This window comes from Mus musculus, chromosome 9 (genome assembly GCF_000001635.26).
Source record: "Mus musculus strain C57BL/6J chromosome 9, GRCm38.p6 C57BL/6J".
Classification (NCBI taxonomy): domain Eukaryota; kingdom Metazoa; phylum Chordata; class Mammalia; order Rodentia; family Muridae; genus Mus; species Mus musculus.
Window position 1 is genome coordinate 77451335 of NC_000075.6, and position 17183 is coordinate 77468517.

The window sequence follows — 17183 nt, forward strand, 5'->3', positions numbered from 1 at the left end:
TTTATTTATTTAGCAGCACCTACCTCTTTTGGCAATGACACTAATTTATTCCTGTCTGCATTCAAGTTGCTCAACTTCTTAAGTTTTCCAATGCTCTTAGGTAAAGTCTGTTAAAATAATACTTTTGTTATTAACTGATTATTGATTTTTTTTAACTTATCGCAACAGAAGCAGCAGTTATTTACAAGGACGTTAAAAGTATCAGCAAAAGGAAATACTTTTTGACTATCGAATGTCTGTAATGGTCACTTGGAGATGTATAATTAAGTATTCTGAATTTCTGTTGGTATGACCGTATGTTTGAAAGAAAATGAGTGAAAGGCAGAGACAGGGAAAGGCAATGCTCTTCCACTCAGGCGAGTGTGCATTCACACCCTCGAGGTTTGTACCTGCCCTGCACGCATACCAGACCACCACAGGTGGATGGTGGCTTTGACGTGTGAAGGTCAGAATGTTGTCCAAGTGCTGTGAGGCCAGGAAGCAGAAAGACCCAGGTGGGCAAGACGAAAGCTAAGCAGGGATGGTGTGCACAGCAGAGCCCTCCAGCAGCAGGCTGGGCTTGTGGAGGTGGGGGTGGGGCTCTCTAACATCTCAGAGGAATTCTAAGGCAGGATCGTCAGGGAATTTCTGCCAGGTCTAAGTTCTCACTCTTCTTAGGCTGTCTCTCACTGCTCTTTCCACCCAAGGAGAAATAATTCACTTAACAACACAGAGAATGGGGGAGCAAGAGAGAAGAAAAGAAGGAAAGGCAGAGGAAAGAAGCATGACTAAGGGGACAGTGAAGAGAGCACACAAGACGACTGCAGTACAGGAAAAGGAGGCAAACAGAGGACCTGGCAGACAAAGCAAAGGGAGGGCAGGAAGGGAGCAGACAGCAGAGACTGGCTGCCACTCTGCTAACCCACCCCGGGCAGCTGGTGCGTGCACTCCACCCCTGGCAGGGAGAGGAAGCCTAGTCAAAGTGTGAGTCTGGGGGGCTGTCTCCAGTCCTTATTCTTAGGGTGCAGTTAGCAGTAGTCTCTTTCAAGGTTTTCAGACACCTTTCTCCAGCTCAGAAGACAGAGTAGTCTAAGCACCCATCGCCCTGGGCTTTCCTGGGGGAGTCACCATTATCTTCTGGATAGACTCCTACACCCCGGACACATGCAGCTGACATGGGCTTCTGTGGGATGTGTGTGACGTAGGCTCACTAAGCACACAGTAAGCTTTCAGTGTGGCTCCAAAACACCCTGTGCTTATGTAAGTGCAGTCGGTCTTCGGGCACTTACCAGGAGCCGGTTTTCTGTAAGAACTAACTCCGTGAGATTTTCACAATCCCCAATTGCTTCGGGCAACTGTGTGAGTCTGTTCTGATCCAACTTCAAGATTGACAGCTTCTTTAGTTTTCCTACAAAAATGTCATTTAAACTCATTAGCCGTGATTCTTTGCCTAATCACCACTTGGGTTTTTTTTTCTATCTGCTGTTCTTTTTCATTTTAAATAATTACTTGTTTTTTTTTTCTTCAGCCAGCTTGTTAAATGGATACTTTATCAGTCTCATTTAGATCACTAGTAATTGCTCAGTGCATCAGAAAGTCGGTAATTAGAAACAAATCATTTGCAAGGGCTAACTAAAAAGACTGAAAGCCAGAAGTTTCACGAAGGACTAACAGTTGTCTACTTGTCTACTGATGCACTCTTAAGAGTTTTGTGGATGGAAGGCTCAGTGAAGACCCTAACTGAAGTAGCTCTGCATGTGCACACGAGGCAGACGCTCCAATGAGCTTCTGAACAGGAAGTCTTGACAGACAAATGCCCAGAGGACAGGAGGAAAGACGAATGAGTCCAACAGCCACCTCCAAGTCCCCAGGAAAAAGATAAAGAAACAAAACAAAACAAAACAACCAGACCCTACATCATTCAGATCCTTCCTTTCAGCTGACGTCAGGGAAACAAACAGCACAGGCAACCCTCCATCGCCTACTGAGAGCCTAGCGCAACACCCTCCCCATTAAATGAGAAGATCCCAAATAGAAACATGAAGCAGGGCAAAGAAAAGTGACGGAAGAACTATCTGATCTTGGGCAGAGCCATGGGCCAAGGAAGGACTAGTCAACAATTAGCTCATTATGTAGCATCCTCAGTAAGAGACTCAGTGCCCGGTGGATCTCCAAAGGCCTTGCTATCAGAAGACATGCTGGTATCACACAGGGCACAAACGCAGCTTGACACATCTCCTTAGCCCTATTCCCAGCCCGGATAGTGCAAGTGAACGGGGTACCTGTTTCTCCAGGAAGAATCACAACGTAATTTATAGCAATTATGTCTGGTTTTGTTAAAGCTTTTCAAACCAATCTGAGATTTGTGAGCCTCAGCAGTTTGCGCATCTGGACTACAGGACACACTAAGCGCGCTACAGAGGGCCCTGCTTCAGATCACTCTTGAACGCCCGCAGTAGGCCAGCTCCCCTCGGCCAACTCCTCCTATTCCGAATCCAGCCTCTACAGCACACGATGCCACGTATGATTCTGAATGACCTTCTCTACAGAGTTGAAATCCCCATCCGGTTTTAACTGGTACTAGTTAAACGAACATGGTGTCTGCAGCCTAGCTAACAGCTGTCATCAGTTATCATTTTCCTATGACCCTGGCCACACTCTTCTTTACATTCTGTGGTTAAACATAGGTCCTTACAGGCTCGAGGGAGCACTGCGATGGGGCTACTCTGCATTTATACTATGTCTCTCTCACCTCTCATGAATGTCTTAATTTCATTTTAATAATTTTATTTAATTTATTTTTAATTTATTGATTCTGTTTTAAAAAATTCTAGATTATATAACTTTCTATCTGAGAAATTCAAACAAATGAACAACAACCAAAAAAAAAAAAAAAACAAAGCACATTAACAGACATTTATTTATCTCACAGAATTAGCAGTGCATACAAGAAAAACATTATGAAAAACCCTATTTAAAAAAACAAGTGCAGGACCTTGTTTATTAAGACAAGAAAAAGATAAGATAAAAAACGTTTTCTCGCAGCTTAAATAACTCGTTTTTCTGTCACATTCTGTACTAACTCCTCATACTGGTCTAAGTTCCTTTATAAGAAAGGAAATTTGGGAGGTAGAGGCAGCCAGATCTCCATGAGGGTGAGGCCAACCTGTTCTACATAGCCAGCTCCAGGACAGTCAGAGGTATATAGGGAAACCCTGTCTCAGAGGGGAAGGGGAGGGGAGAAGGAGAGGGAGGAGAAAGGGGAAAAAGAGAAAGGGGAAATACCTGGATTATTTTGAAAGGAAATACCAAAGGATGGTTAAAGACCTCCCCTAACAGGCTGGAGAAGGGTCAGCTCTGTCACTGTCCCCTTTAGAAGCACCTCCCCGTGCACTCTTACCAAGAGGCCCAAGTCCAGGGCAGACCTAAGTTTTAGTGATGTCTGAGTTATGCTCTCATGAACTGTTTTGGAGGCTGACATGAGATGTCCAAGTGAGTGATATTTGCCTTAAACCCATCCTCTTAGTTTGATTAATCACTTTCATAAGTATGGATAAAATAGATAGAAATCAACACTTGAAAGTAACAATATTATAGGTTTTGCCAAGCCAGGATGAATAGATAGATGCATTTGAAGCTCATACTACACTAAATATTCCCTGCTTTCCCTCTTAAAAACAAACAAACAAACAAACAAACAAACAAACAAACAAACAAACAAACACCAGAAGCTACATTGCCCGCATTGAGCAGAGAGGACCAAAGAGATACAGAGTGCGTTCTAAAGCTCTAGAGAACAGCAGGTGGAACGCTGTGTCTGTGTGTGGTGCTGTTCAATACTCACCAATGCCCTCAGGAATTGTTTCTAGCAAGTTCTGGGAAATGACTAAGTATGTCAAAGAAGTCAGGCCGCTGATCTCTTCAGGAAGTCTCTCCAGCCTGTTTTCAGAGACATCTAGGCAGAGGAGGTTCTTCAGATTGCCGATTTCCTGTGGTGATGGCACAGAAAGAGAAACACTTGAAGCTGGCATGGCACAAAGCAATTTGCCATGGGGGTTTTTCAAAACCAAACCCCAGGTCCGCATCCCAGGGGCAGGAGCAGAGAGCATGTAAGAGCTGGAGGATGGGGTGGGTACGGGGAAACACTGTCCCCCGAGCGTGCACTCGAGAGCTCGGTCGGATGTGGCTACCTGCACAAGATGAAGCTGGGCAAAACTCAAGCACAGACTGGGCAGGGCTCCCAAAGCCTCGCCCCAGTGAGGAGCAGACGGCAGAGGATGGCTGGCTGCTGGGGAAGGGGTCATTTGTCTTTGGGAATGTGGCCCAGTGGTGGGTAGCCCCACACCCATGAGCACACGGGCAGCACTGGACTTGGTGGGTCTGAATGGAAAAGGAAACAAAGGGAACACAAAGTTGGAAAGGGAGGAGGTGGGAGGAGGGGAGCCGAGGGGAGGCACGGTCAAAACACAGTGTATAAATCTGTATGAAAAACTGTCTTTAAAAACCCTCCGTTACTGGGCTAGAGGGATGCCTTGGTGGTTAAGGAGGCCGGCGACTCTTCCAGAAGCCTTGGGTTCAATCCCTAGCACCCACATGCAAGCGTATAACCTTCTGTGACTACAGCCCCAGGGGCTCCAATACCTTCTTTTAGCCTCCAGGGGCCCTGAGCAAACCTGCATGAAAGCATGCATGACGGTAAAACCACTCACTCGTAAAATACTAAAATGAGATAAGATTGTTTACGGTCTCCGTTCTAAGAATGTTACTTTACCACAAATCTGGGCATAAATACATGAGTAAATTTCTGGACCCCTTTCTGATGAAAATGATAAACTACATGTATGAATCACAGGCAGGGGGTGTGAAGGCGGCTTTGGGCTTAGTACACTTGATACTGTTCAACAAGCACTTACAGAAGGATCAATTGGAGCTCCAATTCCTTTGTGATTAGAATGCCATGGTCATTTACACACATCTGCACAGACACACACTGCCTCCTTTTATTGTCAGATGGCTGGTATTTTACTACACTCCAGACAGTCCACAGTATCCTCTCCCACCCGAGAGTTCTCTCCTCGAGGATTCTACACACGCTCCAGTGAAATCTAAGTATCATCCAAGGCTACATACAGCAGGTTGCTCATTTGCTTCTCGTTCTGAGCTGCAGCTCGCACCTCGGAAGTAGAGTCTAATTAGTTTCTCAGCTCCCTTAGTCAGTCAGTGACATCATGGTAACCTTGGCAGCGGTGTAACAGTGACAACTAAAATTTTAGACTAGTGCTTCCTTCTGCCGTCAGACTTCCTGGCCTTCATCTGCCACTCCCCACCCACAGCTCACAGCCCCATCACTGCTGGGCCAAACAGTCAAGTGGGCAGCGTGCAAACTGTTTTAAAATATGACCGCCTACACGCCCACACCCTGAAAGGCACAGAGTCTTTGAGCACTCAAGATCCAAACTCTGCAACAGAAGAGGAAGGAAGTATGGGGAAGTAGCGTCTGCTGTGTGGGAAAGGCTTTTCTATGGAGGCTTTCTCGTGTGATGCTGGACTCCACTCAGGTGACTGCCCAAGGCCCCTTTGGTTCATCTAGAACATGGGTCTCACAGCTGCCATCAGCAGGGAGCCGACTAACCACGAGGCACTCCAGCTTAAACTGTGAGTGCTCTGAGGACACTGGGAGCTCGTAAATATTGCTTTTACATCAACCACCATGGGGAAATGTCGTCAAAATTACCTCGAAGCACTTGGGCACATCACTAAACAGTAGCAGAGATTTACACTGTCAGTATTATGGCCTTTGTAATTTACAGATCTGCTGGGCTTGATCTAAGTTATACTGGGTAGTAAGATGAGAAGAGAGACTTTTATGTCTTCAGAGGTGGTGGGCTGTAGTTTTCAATCTCCCTGTGGCAAGATGCACAATGGTGAAAGCTCAAGGGCTGCTTCCAAATGTACTTTCTAAACAATGTTCCTTGTCCTTGTGATCCTCTAGAAAGACCCAGAGATGCAGAGAACACCCACACACTTGAGTGTTGCGGCTATACACTTTTGGGTACGCACTGAAGTTCCCACTAACCTGAGGTAATTCAGACAGCTGATTTCCATCCAACCAGAGATCCTTCAGATGTAGGAGTGCCCCAATTGATTCTGGCTGAAACAAAAGGTAACATTATAGTAACAAGATCCCAGACTTCCATCTTCCATTATGGAAGGAAGAATCATCAAATGGGAACAGGGTACCACAGCCGAGCTAGTTGTTACTTCTCTGTATATATCAACACTGTCCCTGAAACTGCCCCACATCTAGAATGCAAACCTGCCCCAGAGCTCAGATCTCTGGTCCTGACTCTCCCCATACCATGTTTCTTGGCCACTGTGGACTGAGGTACATTCCGTCAGTGTTTGAAGCTGAAACACTGTCAAGCTGCACTTACAGAAACACGTCTCCAGTGACTCCTCAAAGCCATCCCTGATCTTAAGGACAGAAAAGCATCAAGTCTTTGGGATACACACTTACCAAATTGTAGATTTCATTGTTTCCTAAATCAAGTTCTTCTAGTCTCCTTAGTTGGGTAAGAGAGCTGTTGAAACAACCAACAACAAGGAAAACACTCAGAGACACTCAAGGCACGCAGGGTAGTAACACACATCCTTTCCTGGACTAGATTCTAAAAGCATGGTTCGTGTGGCTGGGGAAGGAAGGACGACACTCCCAGTCAGTGCTCAAAATCCCATCTTACTTCCCCCAGAGACTCACTCAGGAAGATATGTAAGAAGATTCTCTCTCAGTTCCAGTGAAGCCAGGTTATAGAGACTAGAAATGCAAAGAGGAAACTGGTGTTAAGAAAATGCCTTCGACGTTCCCACTCTCCCTCTACTGTCCATATCCCCCACATGCTGCTCTTATTAAAACCTTTTCCGGTTACTCCTCAGGATAAAAATGTTTACCACTACCAGCTAACATAACCTTTACTTCCCAAATTTCCCTATAATGGCATTAATAAAAGTACAGCGTTTTAACCCACAAATCCCTTATACATTAGACATGTGGAAATAACTTATTAGCCACTAAAGACGACCACTCCCTGAACTAAGAGAGAAGCCCAACTATGGGCCTCTCAACTGCAGAATGTTAAAAATGTGCTGTCATAAGACGAGTGGGTGCCTTTCATCCTAAGGGGCTAGGAGTTCCTAGCACACTGCCTTGGTCTGTCCAAGGAGATGGCTCAGTGCATGAAGGTATTTGCCACGAAGCCTGACAACATGAGTTCACCCCCATCTCCCAGGATCGGCTGGTGCAAAGAGAGAACCAGTTCCTGCAAACTGTTTTCTGACCTTCATTGTGGCATGCTGCATGGGGTTGGTCTTGTGCTGCTGTATGTTCAACTGCTAAATACTGGCCCCCAAGGCCTGGTTGCACCCCAGTCAAGGAGATCCTCATGTACACCAAATGATGCCATGTGAACCTTTGCCTCCCAAGTTATCTCTGGTTGGTTAATAAAGATGCCTACAGCTTAGGCTAGGCAGAAGAGACGGGATGAAGGTTCCCCAGCTTGGGGTTCAGGCAGGACCCATGAGAAGAGTGAGGAGGAACAAGGAAGGAAATCGCCATGGGGTAGGTGAATCCTGAGGGCATGACCCCGAGGGAGGGCTGGCCTGAGGGAGTAGGAGCAGCCCAGGTGGAACATGGCAAGTGACATCTCGGGGATCATCACAGGAAAGTGGACAAAACAGCACAGAGGGTTGATGTCTGCTTAGCTCTAGCGATTGTAAGCTTATTATGAATCTAAAGGCGCTGCATCTCCTTATTTGAGAACTATAGGGTCTAAGTGGAGTAGAAACCCCTAACAGATAAAGGCAACAAGGGTGTTTAACCAGTCCCCAGAATAATAATAACCACAACAGCATGGCCCAGTCCAAATAATTGTAATAAATTACATGTTATATATATTTTTATATTTTATTATCTATCTATTTATCTATCTCTATATATATATTAATTAAACTAAGGTGTCTCATCTACAGAAGTCAAGTGCCTCCCAATGGCCATCAACCACCAGGGAAAATACATCCCTTTAAATTTGTCCAGGATAGTATATTAGGAGGCTCTGACCATACAACTGACTTGCTACTGTAGCTATGCTGACACTGACTCTTGTGCCTTTCACATATAAGAGAGCCAATCAGGACACTATGGAGCAGGCAGACTCTCTCCCCTGACAATGATTACCTGGGACAGAGTCAGTATGTCACCAGCACAAGTTCCACATACTGAGCCAACTGAGCACTGCATGGTGCAGAGTCCACAGAGTGACCAACCTTCATCTCACAGACTCCGTGCCAACCCCAAGTAATTCTGCTAATATCACTTTAGATCTGGAAGGATTTTATCTCTCAGCACACAGGAGTCAGAAGCTACATCAACACTAATCTGCCTTCATCGTTTACTCTCTCTCTCTCTTCCTTTTATTTATTATTCCTTTTATTTTATTTATATGATTACACTGTAGCTGTCTTGAGACATACCAGAAGAGAGTATCCGATCCCATTATAGATGGCTGTAAGCCACCATGTGGTTGCTGGGATTTGAACTCATGACCTCTGGAAGAGCAGTCAGTGCTCTTAACCCCTGAGCCATCTCTCTAGCCCACTCTCTGTCATTCCAACAACAAACAACAATAGTAGGATTTTATAACACCAGAAAGCATAAATATGTATATGTATCTGTATATACATAAATTCTCAACATTCATTTGCCAAAAGTATTTTTAACTATATTATGGACTGTTTAGATTCTGTATCCTGTCCAGTTAAAACTGGACAGCATGGGAATGGGTGGGTAGGGGAGTGCGGGGGTGGAGGGTATGGGGGACTTTTGGGATAACATTGGAAATGTAATTGAGGAAAATACCTAATTTAAAAAAAAACTGGACAGCAGTGAAGAGGACACTGTTCTACCAGAGGGCCTGGGTTCAGTTCCCAACACCCACATGCAAGTTCACAACAGTCTCTAACTCCAGACCCAGGGGCTCCAACCTCCTCTGGCATTCATGGGCACTGTGTGCACACAGCACACACTCATACACCCATACACACAAGTATAAAACATTTAAAACGGAATAGGAGTGTTCATCAAAGGACAAAGCAAACAGGCAAAGTTGTCAAATGTACATGGATCAAAGAAAATCTAAATCCTTGCTTTAAATAAACAAGCACGGACTTAATCCAGCGTGCTCCCGATAGAATGGAACCAGCTGGAAGCTCCAGCGTGCTCCCGATAGAACGGAACCAGCTGGAAGCTCCAGTGTGCTCCCGATAGAACGGAACCAGCTGGAAGCTCTAGTCTTACGTTCTTTCTTTCGATGACGTGTTCATATGGAAGTACTGCCAGGGTGTGTGTGTGTGTGTGTGTGTGTGTGTGTGTGTGTGTTGCTATCCAGTACTGACCTGCACAACGCTAATAATTGCACCGAAAGGGAAAAGCAAAGGTTTGATTTCAGAGGCATGTGTTCATGTCACTGCACCAGCGTTACTGGAAAGGTTGGTAAGCCCCTATCTGTACTCACTTGGAGTTTTTAAAAACAAAAAATCATTGCTTGAATTGTCATGTTATCACTCACTCTCGTATCTATTTTGACAAACTAAGGACTGACCTACTGAAACAGGAGGAAAAGTCCTTTGCTGCAGGAAAGCTCACTTACAAGGCATCTCAAATGCCCTTTAAGATTTCTAAAACTCTTTTTTTTTAAATATGTGTCTAGGTTTGTGTGTGTGTGTGTGTGTGTGTGTGTGTGTGTGTGTGTGCAGGCGCACACATGCATGTCTGTACACAGGTGTCCACAGAGACCAGAAGACAGCATCAGGTCCCACAGAACAGCAGTTACAGGCAGCTCTGAACTGCCTGATGGTGGGTGCTGAGAACAAAACCCGGGTCCTCTGCAAGAGCAATATGTACTCTTTACCCATGAGCCACCTCTACAGCCCCATCAAATGCATTTGGAAGCTGTTATTGACACGGTTTTTGAGTCTGTGTTGTATGTTTCTGAAGCTTTGGTCTGAGCATGTACACATGAAACACAGAAGGGAGCCTGGAGAGATGAGGAGGGCGCCTCTCACACCACTTCTGACTGCATTGGTCACAACCACCTTGTGGGCATCATTATGGCGACACAAATGGAAGACTAGGGCATCCCTCGTCAGGAGGGAGCAAAGCCACAGCTCACCGTGGCCCCAGGCAGGGAGGCCCCTCCCACTGGACTCTCAGGCATTTTAAGAGCTCACAACTAAGTGCTACGCATGGGGAGTCTTGTTTCCAGCTGTTGGTCAGGGGAGTCCAAGAAGACTCCACAAACAGTACAGGCTATGGCTGTTCCTCATGGTTGCCTCCAGAACTCAAAGGTAACAGCCTACTGCTGAGACAGCACACACTTCGGCACAGGACTTGGAGGAACTGAGCTGGAACTGACCCGAAGCCTCCTCCCTGAGGCTCAAAGCGCACATCTACAGCTGCACTGCTAAACTCCCAGCGGGGGAGATCAGTCTCTAGCCCTACACTGCTTCTTGCAGCCAACATGACTTCACAAGTGATCAAAATACAGAAAGCAGTGTGTGTGTGTGTGGGGGGGGTACTCAACCACAACTGATACATCTACAGCACAACCCCTATCCTGCAGGCTCAGGGAATACAATGGGAGAGGGGCCAGAAGGAATGGGAGAGCCACAGGGAGGACCAGAATGGCTGCTGCAAGACAGTGTCTTCTGCATGGGACAGGGAAGCTGCATCCATGACATCTTAACAGCATGGCACCTAATCAAGACCTGACCAGGTGGCAAGCCAATGAAGATGGGGGGGAATCTCAAAAGGCCCCACTCCTAGATAAAGACCTACAGGCGACTGACAACTGCTGAACGAGAAAAAAAAATCAGTCTCGTCCAGGGATGAGAACTCGTAAAATGTCCAATCTCCAGTGGTCGGCCCTAAACAGAAATGCATACAGATAGGAAGAGTACTCAGCAGATAGATAGATAGATAGATAGATAGATAGATAGATAGATAGATAGATAGATAGGACAGACAGAATTGTTTTACAGGCCATATGTGGGAGGGGCCATGAGAAAGAGAGAGAGAGAGAGAGAGAGAGAGAGAGAGAGAGAGAGAGAGAGAGAGAGAACTGAAGAGTTGTGAGTCTGAAAGGAAGCAGAGGAACTTGAGAAGCATTGGAAGGGAAAAAAGAAAGGGTAAAATTATGTAAATACAATACATGTGTACAGAATTTTCAAAAACTAAAATACTACATGTATGTGCATATGTGTATAAAGACATTGTGTGTGTGTGTGCATCTTTTAAGATCCACATGTTCAACAAAAGTTTTCCTTCCACATTTATTCCCTTCTAAAGCACCCTTACAATTACTTTCCAGAAGACTTTTTAGCTAGAATTTTCCTTTATTCAAAGATAAGCAGGTATGACTCCACAGTGTTTTTTAAAGGGTTCAAAAAAAAAAAAAAACTCTGTGTGTGCGTGTGTATGTGTGTGTGTGTGTGTGTGTGTGTGTGTGTGTGTGTGTGTGTGTGTGAGACTGGCCTGTGTGTAGGTCATGTAGGTCATATCCGCATGGTTGATGCCCATGGAGACTAGACGAGGGCACCAGATGCCCTGGAACTGGAGTTACAGATGCTTGTGGACCATCATGTGGATACTGAGAATTGAACCTGAATCCTCTGCAAGAGAAAAAGGTGCTCTCAGGCGATGAGCCCTCCCCACCCTGCCACAGTGAACTGGAGACTGACACCTCCCGGACATCTGCCACGTGCTCCTCCTCCTCAGCATGTCTGTTTTACTTTTTTTTTTTTTACCTTGTACATACTGTATTTTTAAAACTGCCTCATTACCCACACAAATCTTATTTTTAAAAATCATCCCCTACTGATAAGCATCTCATCTTTCAACTTTGATTCCTGGCAAGTTAGATGTCTGTGAAGGCCTGCTGGAATGGCCTCACTGCCCTGTAGGACTGAGAATTACCTCTTGCCACTAGCGCTAGCCCTGCCTTCAGGCAGCGGCAGGGTACAAACGCTGGGGAGCTGGCCGGAAGTACAGGAAGCAGGCCCCTGGTCTCACACACTTCACAACAGCAGCACACAAGTCACATCCTCTCTGAGTTAGAATGGAGGCTGCCTGTATTTTTAGGATTCTATTTCAAGGGACTGAATGAATGGTTATTTTGAGACATTTACATTTTTTTTTAAAAACTGTTTTAAGTACTTTTTAATCCAATTTGATTCCACCTATTTTCATTATCTAGAAAATAGAATGAAAGATACTTAAACCAACTAAACAAATACAAAATCATTTAATATATATATGTGCATGTGTGTGTATGTGTGTGTATACACGCATATATATATATATATACATACACGCACACACATACACATATATGTATATAGTAGCAATTTGAGTGAAAAAAAAAGCAGAAAACAATTTTGCTGGTGAAAGTTATTAATTCTGCTTTTAAAACAGCATTTTATAGCAATCCCCAGACTTCAAAACGGACGTATTTAATAAGGCAGTTTTCTCCAAGGTTTTTGTCTCCTACCACACAGAGCTGAGCAGCCCAGCGCCAGCTCAGTCAACCACTGCCCTGGGGCTTCACTTAGTTCAAGTCCACTGGAATCAAGGTCACTGGCTCCAAGGGCAGCATATACAAAATCCTACCCACATGTTCTAGCTCAGCCTGCCAGGGAACCTAAGGGCTGCCTACTCAGTCTATTTCTACCACCAAATTATCATAATTACATGTTTACTGATAAGAACTCTTCAGTGACCAATGGCTGTGCCGGGACTACACTGGCGAGGCATAGACATTTCTGCTATTCTAAGCAGGCTACGCCGGGAGGAGAAAAATTTAATCAAAGAAGAACACTTAGGCCACCTTTCCTTTTTAGAGCATTAACTTAACAGCAAGTAGTAGGGACGTTTCACGGCAACCTTACACAGGTCCAAGACAAGGCAGCAGCAGCACACTGCCCGACTGGGCCTCAGCCTTCCCAGGCCCTCAGCATTGCCTGCTAGTTCCCACTGGGGTCTTGTGCCCCCCCCAAGCCTTCACCCCCCACACCACCTCCGCCCCCACCCTTCATCACTTGAGCTCCACAGAGGTGGGCTGGCGTGTGTCTGCTTGCTCGCTGGGAGCAAGCCATTTGGGCTGGTGACCTCAGGGCGATTCATCAATTAAATTCTTTCTGGAGTGTACCAGTCTGTGTTTTAGCACATTTCTGCACACGCTATGCAAACATTACTAATTCCTGAAAATGTTTACTCGCTTCAAAAGAATCAAAGTCATTCTTGCATGGACATGTTTTTAATTCTTTCCAGTACATATAACTAGGAGAATTCATTAAAATTCAGTCCTCAGTCTTCAAACCTGTTCTGCCCTTCAGCCTCTTACAGCTGCCGCTTCTTTCCTTTATAGACCTGGGCACACTCGCCACTCTGCATAAACAGGGTTAGATGGATGTGTCCTTTAGGGCCTGACTTTTCTAAGTGTCATTTCAAGGCTCATCCGTGTGGTAGCATGTAGCAGTTCTAAAGTTCGCTTGCGGTAGTTTACCGATGAAAGCACATTCCTCACGGATCCAGGCTTGAGTGGTTTCTACCGTGAGGATTTTATGAAGAACACTGCTGTGAACTCACCAGGAAATTTGTGCTTGGCCATGTCTTTAATGCTCTGGAGCACACATGGCTAGGAGAACAGCTGTGTTACATGGGAACTCAGCTCAGCCTGGAGAGAGAATCTGCCCAAGCTGCTGCAATCGGGCTGCGAGACTGAACTTTCCCACCAACGCTAGGTAAAGGTTTCAACTTCTCTAGACCTTCAGGGACACTTGCTACCACATGCCCTTTAATAGTCACCCTAGCAGATGTAACGTGCAAACGCACAGAAAGACCCATGACCTAAAGCATTAAGACTGTGGAAAGGGAGAAAAAAAAAATAAGTGTGCTTCCTGGGGGAAGGATGCAATTAAAAAAAACAGCAATATTCCCAGGGAGCCACTCGTTCTGCAGCTGACCCGACCTTGACCTTCCACAGCAACGCAAACACGAAGGTTACTTATCACCGCTCTGCAGAAGATGCTAAGGGCGCTCAAGGTGGCTGGTGCCAGACTTGGGACCAAGGGTGCTGAGAGAGAGAGAGAGGGAGAGGGAGAGAGGGAGAGAGAGAGACACGAGAGAGCATATGCGCATGCGCCTGGGTAGCACATGCCTCGCTGCAGCTGCCATCAACACCTTGCCCCATTCCCTACTTCCCTTCGGTGCAAGAACGAACGTTATCACAGCTGCTCCCACTACACTGGAATTAGCTCTAAGCTTTCTGGCAACAAAGGCAGAGAAGTAAATGTGATAAATGTCAGAACTGGTACTAAAATGAGAAGAGCTTCCCATTCTCTGGCAGATATTTTCCCCTAAAAATAATCCCCCTTTCTCCTTAATAGCTCCTTACAGCAGGGGAAAAAATTAAGCAATACTAATAGACAAAACTTATTCTTCGTTAGAAGCTGTACCTTTCATAGTTATTTCATAACTACTTTTTATAGCAGCGGAGTCCAGGGCCTTGCACTGGGGCAGGCTGAATGGTGGCGGCAGAGCTTCCGAGAACTCTAAGCCCAGAACCTATCCCGCCTCGCTGTGCTGAAGAAATGAATCCCGTGTGCTCTGTTGTGTGTGTTCACCTAGCAGGTGAAGAGTGGCGCCAGCCAAGGTCCCTGCTGTTAATGGAGTCTCACTGATGCAGGTCCATGAACTGATTACGGACACACAGCTGAACGCCCAACACCTAACCTTTTCTGTAGAGACCCAGAACCAAAGCGATTACAACACAGAAGTGACTGCTCAGGGAGCCCGTAGGTCTGGCACTAGGCTCACATCTATCAGCCACTATAGGAGGTGAGGCCAAACAGGAGGCTCCCAACCCGTCCATGAAGAATAAATATACTTCAGCCCGTCTGGAAAGACAGGGCACTGGATGGATTTTACGGTACATTTTTATGAAAGGCTTTGGAGTTCTCTGCTTGGTCCATGCACAGATCTACACCACAGCAAAATCTGAGTAGCGCACGAAGATACAAAGGTTCATGGGCTATCTGAAACTCAGATTTAACTAAAAATGTCTGTCTCGGACTCTTCAAAGCTCAAGCTGGCCTGACACGAAGATCATCAGAAACCACCCAAGCACTGGCTATCGGTTCTCAGAGCGGTCTGGGAACACTTCCACGGAACTCACTGGAAGCCCAGAAAACAGGCCTGGAGAACCACTGCTACACAGCTGAGCTGTAGCAGTCTATAACAAAAGGGTGCTCCCCATACACCTACAACATACCTCTATAGTCCTTACATTTATTGCTTTAAATACAATACATTATGCACCGATATTCATGTTAAGAAATATGACAGGTTTTATTTTGTAGCCCTAGGTGGCCTGAAGCTCACTACGTAGAGACCAAGTTGGCCCTGGTGGTCACAGAGATCTTCTGCATCTGGCATTAAAGATGTGCACCACCACACGCTGCTAACATTTTATTAAAAATAAGAAACTTTACAATGTGTGCTCCTACCCCCCCTGTCCTCCACACCTAAGAAAGAGTACTAGGCTACCGATGCTTATCAGCTTTATTCACTATATTCGGGTTCAGCACAGGCGATGCTTAATCATGCCAAACATGTTGCTCTATATTTGGTGACAAAACAACAGGCAAGGAGTTCCTCTCACTTCCTGACTGTAAGATGAAAGAGGACGGCTGCAAAGGCAGGTGTATGTATTATGTTTTTGTGCACTGTGTAAACGTTCCACCACTATGTGAGGGAGAGAGGGAGGGAGACTGAAATCTGCCACTAGGAGATAAGAGAAAAGAGTACTTTAAGTTCAACCTGGAGAATGGAAGGCCACAAATACAAGCATCATTGGGACCTTGGATGGGAGGCAGCCAGATTAGTGTATGGGGTTAAGATAGATCATTAGACTGCCCAGGAATTGGGGTGAAGCTTGAAAATAAAACTTGGTTTCTCCGTGTTGCTACTGAGAACTAGCTAGGATAAAGAAATACAGCCACAGTATTAATTTACATTTATATTAGAAATAACATTTACAGGCAGGGGCATCTGTTAGGTCACCATGCCAATTTTTACATTTTCGTCTCTTACGGAAAGGTCTTTGTTAAGGTTCTATTGACAAACTGTCATATTCCCTCCCTGTTTTTCTTCCTTACAGAGTTTGAACATGTTTTGCTTAGCTGCTCTTATTTCTTCTCAGGGAACCCTCTGTTCTGTTCAGATCCCTGGCCTATTTTTTAACTGGGCCATTTTCCTGACTCTGTTGTTGGAGTTCTTTGTATATTCTGGATACTGATCTTCTATCAGCTGGCATAGTTGCCCTCCCACTCTGAGAGCTTCCCGTTCGAACAGCTGATTATTTCCTTTGTTGTACAGAAACTTTCTCATTTTATGAGATGTCCTTTGTCCAGTGTTGGCTTCAATTCCAGAGCAAATGGGAGTCCAGCATTCAGTTCCCAGCGCCCATCTCAAGCAGGTCCACGGAGTCCAACACCCTCTTGTTGACCTCCTTGGGCACTCAACAAGTACATGGCATAGACAGAGATATAGGCACGCGCGCGCACACACACACACACACACACACACACACACACACATAAAGCTATGGAACAAAACGAAACTTTGAAGCAAATCAGATTTCTTACAAATAAAAACAAAACAAAACAAAAAAACAAAACAAAAAACAAACAGCATCACAGTTTATAACCATTAAGATTTAGGGACAATTGGGCATTAGTGAAATAGTTCAGCGGGTAAATACACACTTTGCTAAGCAAGAATGGGTATCTGGATCCCAGATTTTATGTAAGAAACTGCCTGTAACCCCAGAGCTGTGCGGGGTGGAGAGCGGAATCACTGGCAATGGGTCAGTGAGATCCCGTCTCACAGGAACAAGAGAAGAGAGAAATACACGACAGAGCAGAACACCACAGTCCACTGTCCCCTGGCCTCACACACGCGCCATACACAGGGGAGCACAGATGAGCAATAAATTAGAAGACACAGGAGCGACCGAACGCACGCTCAATCGCAAGGCTGACCTTGCTCTTTCTTGAAGGTGACAACAGAAGACTGGGTGAGGCTGATAAACGTC

At 45.5% G+C, this 17183-nt stretch overlaps 1 protein-coding gene across 3 annotated transcripts in view; it reads right to left on the minus strand.

Annotated features, from left to right (window-relative positions):
• The window catches only part of Lrrc1 (leucine rich repeat containing 1), a 115644-nt gene that overhangs the window by 20514 nt on the left and 77947 nt on the right, over positions 1 to 17183 (minus strand). For all 3 annotated transcript variants that reach the window (XM_030244218.1, NM_001146048.1, NM_172528.3), the window contains 6 exons: positions 6737 to 6793; positions 6497 to 6560; positions 6056 to 6130; positions 3824 to 3968; positions 1269 to 1387; positions 24 to 107 (listed from right to left, as the gene is read on the minus strand). In XM_030244218.1, the coding sequence (XP_030100078.1) occupies positions 24 to 107; positions 1269 to 1387; positions 3824 to 3968; positions 6056 to 6130; positions 6497 to 6560; positions 6737 to 6793 (544 nt within the window). The remainder of the gene's footprint in view (positions 1 to 23; positions 108 to 1268; positions 1388 to 3823; positions 3969 to 6055; positions 6131 to 6496; positions 6561 to 6736; positions 6794 to 17183) is intronic.